The sequence below is a fragment of the Buceros rhinoceros genome, unplaced genomic scaffold (genome assembly GCF_000710305.1).
Source record: "Buceros rhinoceros silvestris isolate BGI_N320 unplaced genomic scaffold, ASM71030v1 scaffold16831, whole genome shotgun sequence".
Lineage (NCBI taxonomy): Eukaryota > Metazoa > Chordata > Aves > Bucerotiformes > Bucerotidae > Buceros > Buceros rhinoceros.
Window position 1 is genome coordinate 1 of NW_010396101.1, and position 951 is coordinate 951.

Below are 951 nucleotides of genomic sequence, written 5' to 3' on the forward strand. Positions count from 1 at the left end.
CCCGGGTGTCTGGGTGACAGAGGCAAGTGACCCCGGGGAGCTCGGCTAACCGCATCACACACACGCTGCTCCTCAGGGTGCTGGGGCTGCTCACCCCGCCCAGCGCCCTGGGGGGCCTGGCTAACCACGCTGCACACCCCCAGGCTCCCTGGGGTGCTCTGCTCCACCAGCACCCCCAGGGCTCCGGGCTCCCTGGCCGGGTGTGCCTGGGTGTGCTTGGGCACCCATGGGCCCGGGGAGCTCGGCTAACCGCATCACACACACGCTGCTCCTCAGGGTGCTGGGGCTGCTCACCCCGCCCAGCGCCCTGGGGGGCCTGGCTAACCACGCTGCACACCCCCAGGCTCCCTGGGGTGCTCTGCTCCACCAGCACCCCCAGGGCTCCGGGCTCCCTGGCCGGGTGTGCCTGGGTGTGCTTGGGCACCCATGGGTGTGCTTCAGGGCACTCAAAGTGGGTGTCAGCCTGGCCCTGCACTAGGGCAGGGAGGCTGCCCAGAGCCATCTCCAGGGGGCTGGGAGATCCCTGGCTCCTGCTCTCCAGGCCAGCAGGACTCCACTCCCTTGGGCTCAAAGAGTCTTCTCCCAAGGAGTTTTTTTCTTGGGCCCTCTTCTCAAGATGCTTCAGGGCGATTCCCTGCCAGGAACAGGGGACACAGGTCACTGTCCTCCCCCCCGAAAAGCCCCTGGGGAGACCCAGCTGCTGGGGGGAGCTGTCGGGCATCCAAGGGGTCGGTGAAGAGAAACCAGCTATCAAAGAGTGGGTCAGCGCTCCCAGGGAAACGCGTGGGAAGGAATGCACTGCTGCATGCGAGGAGAGCGCGCTGGGATTCCCCTGGCACGGAGTCAGGGCCACGGCCATGCTCCTGCCAAGCTTCCCCACGGTCCTCGCCAGCTCCTTGGCACAGCCCTCAGCCTTCATCCCCGCTCCTAACCCCGGTGTCCCCGGGGACA

General features: G+C 67.5%; 1 protein-coding gene across 1 annotated transcript in view; it reads right to left on the reverse strand.

Moving 5' to 3' along the window:
* Positions 1-294: 294 nt before the first annotated feature.
* SF3B3 (splicing factor 3b, subunit 3, 130kDa) overlaps positions 295-951 on the reverse strand; it is a gene marked incomplete at its 3' end in the record, with an annotated part of 27,891 nt that continues 27,234 nt past the window's right edge. The window contains exon 27 of the mRNA XM_010145802.1: positions 295-634. Within this exon, the coding sequence (XP_010144104.1) occupies positions 295-634 (340 nt within the window). The remainder of the gene's footprint in view (positions 635-951) is intronic.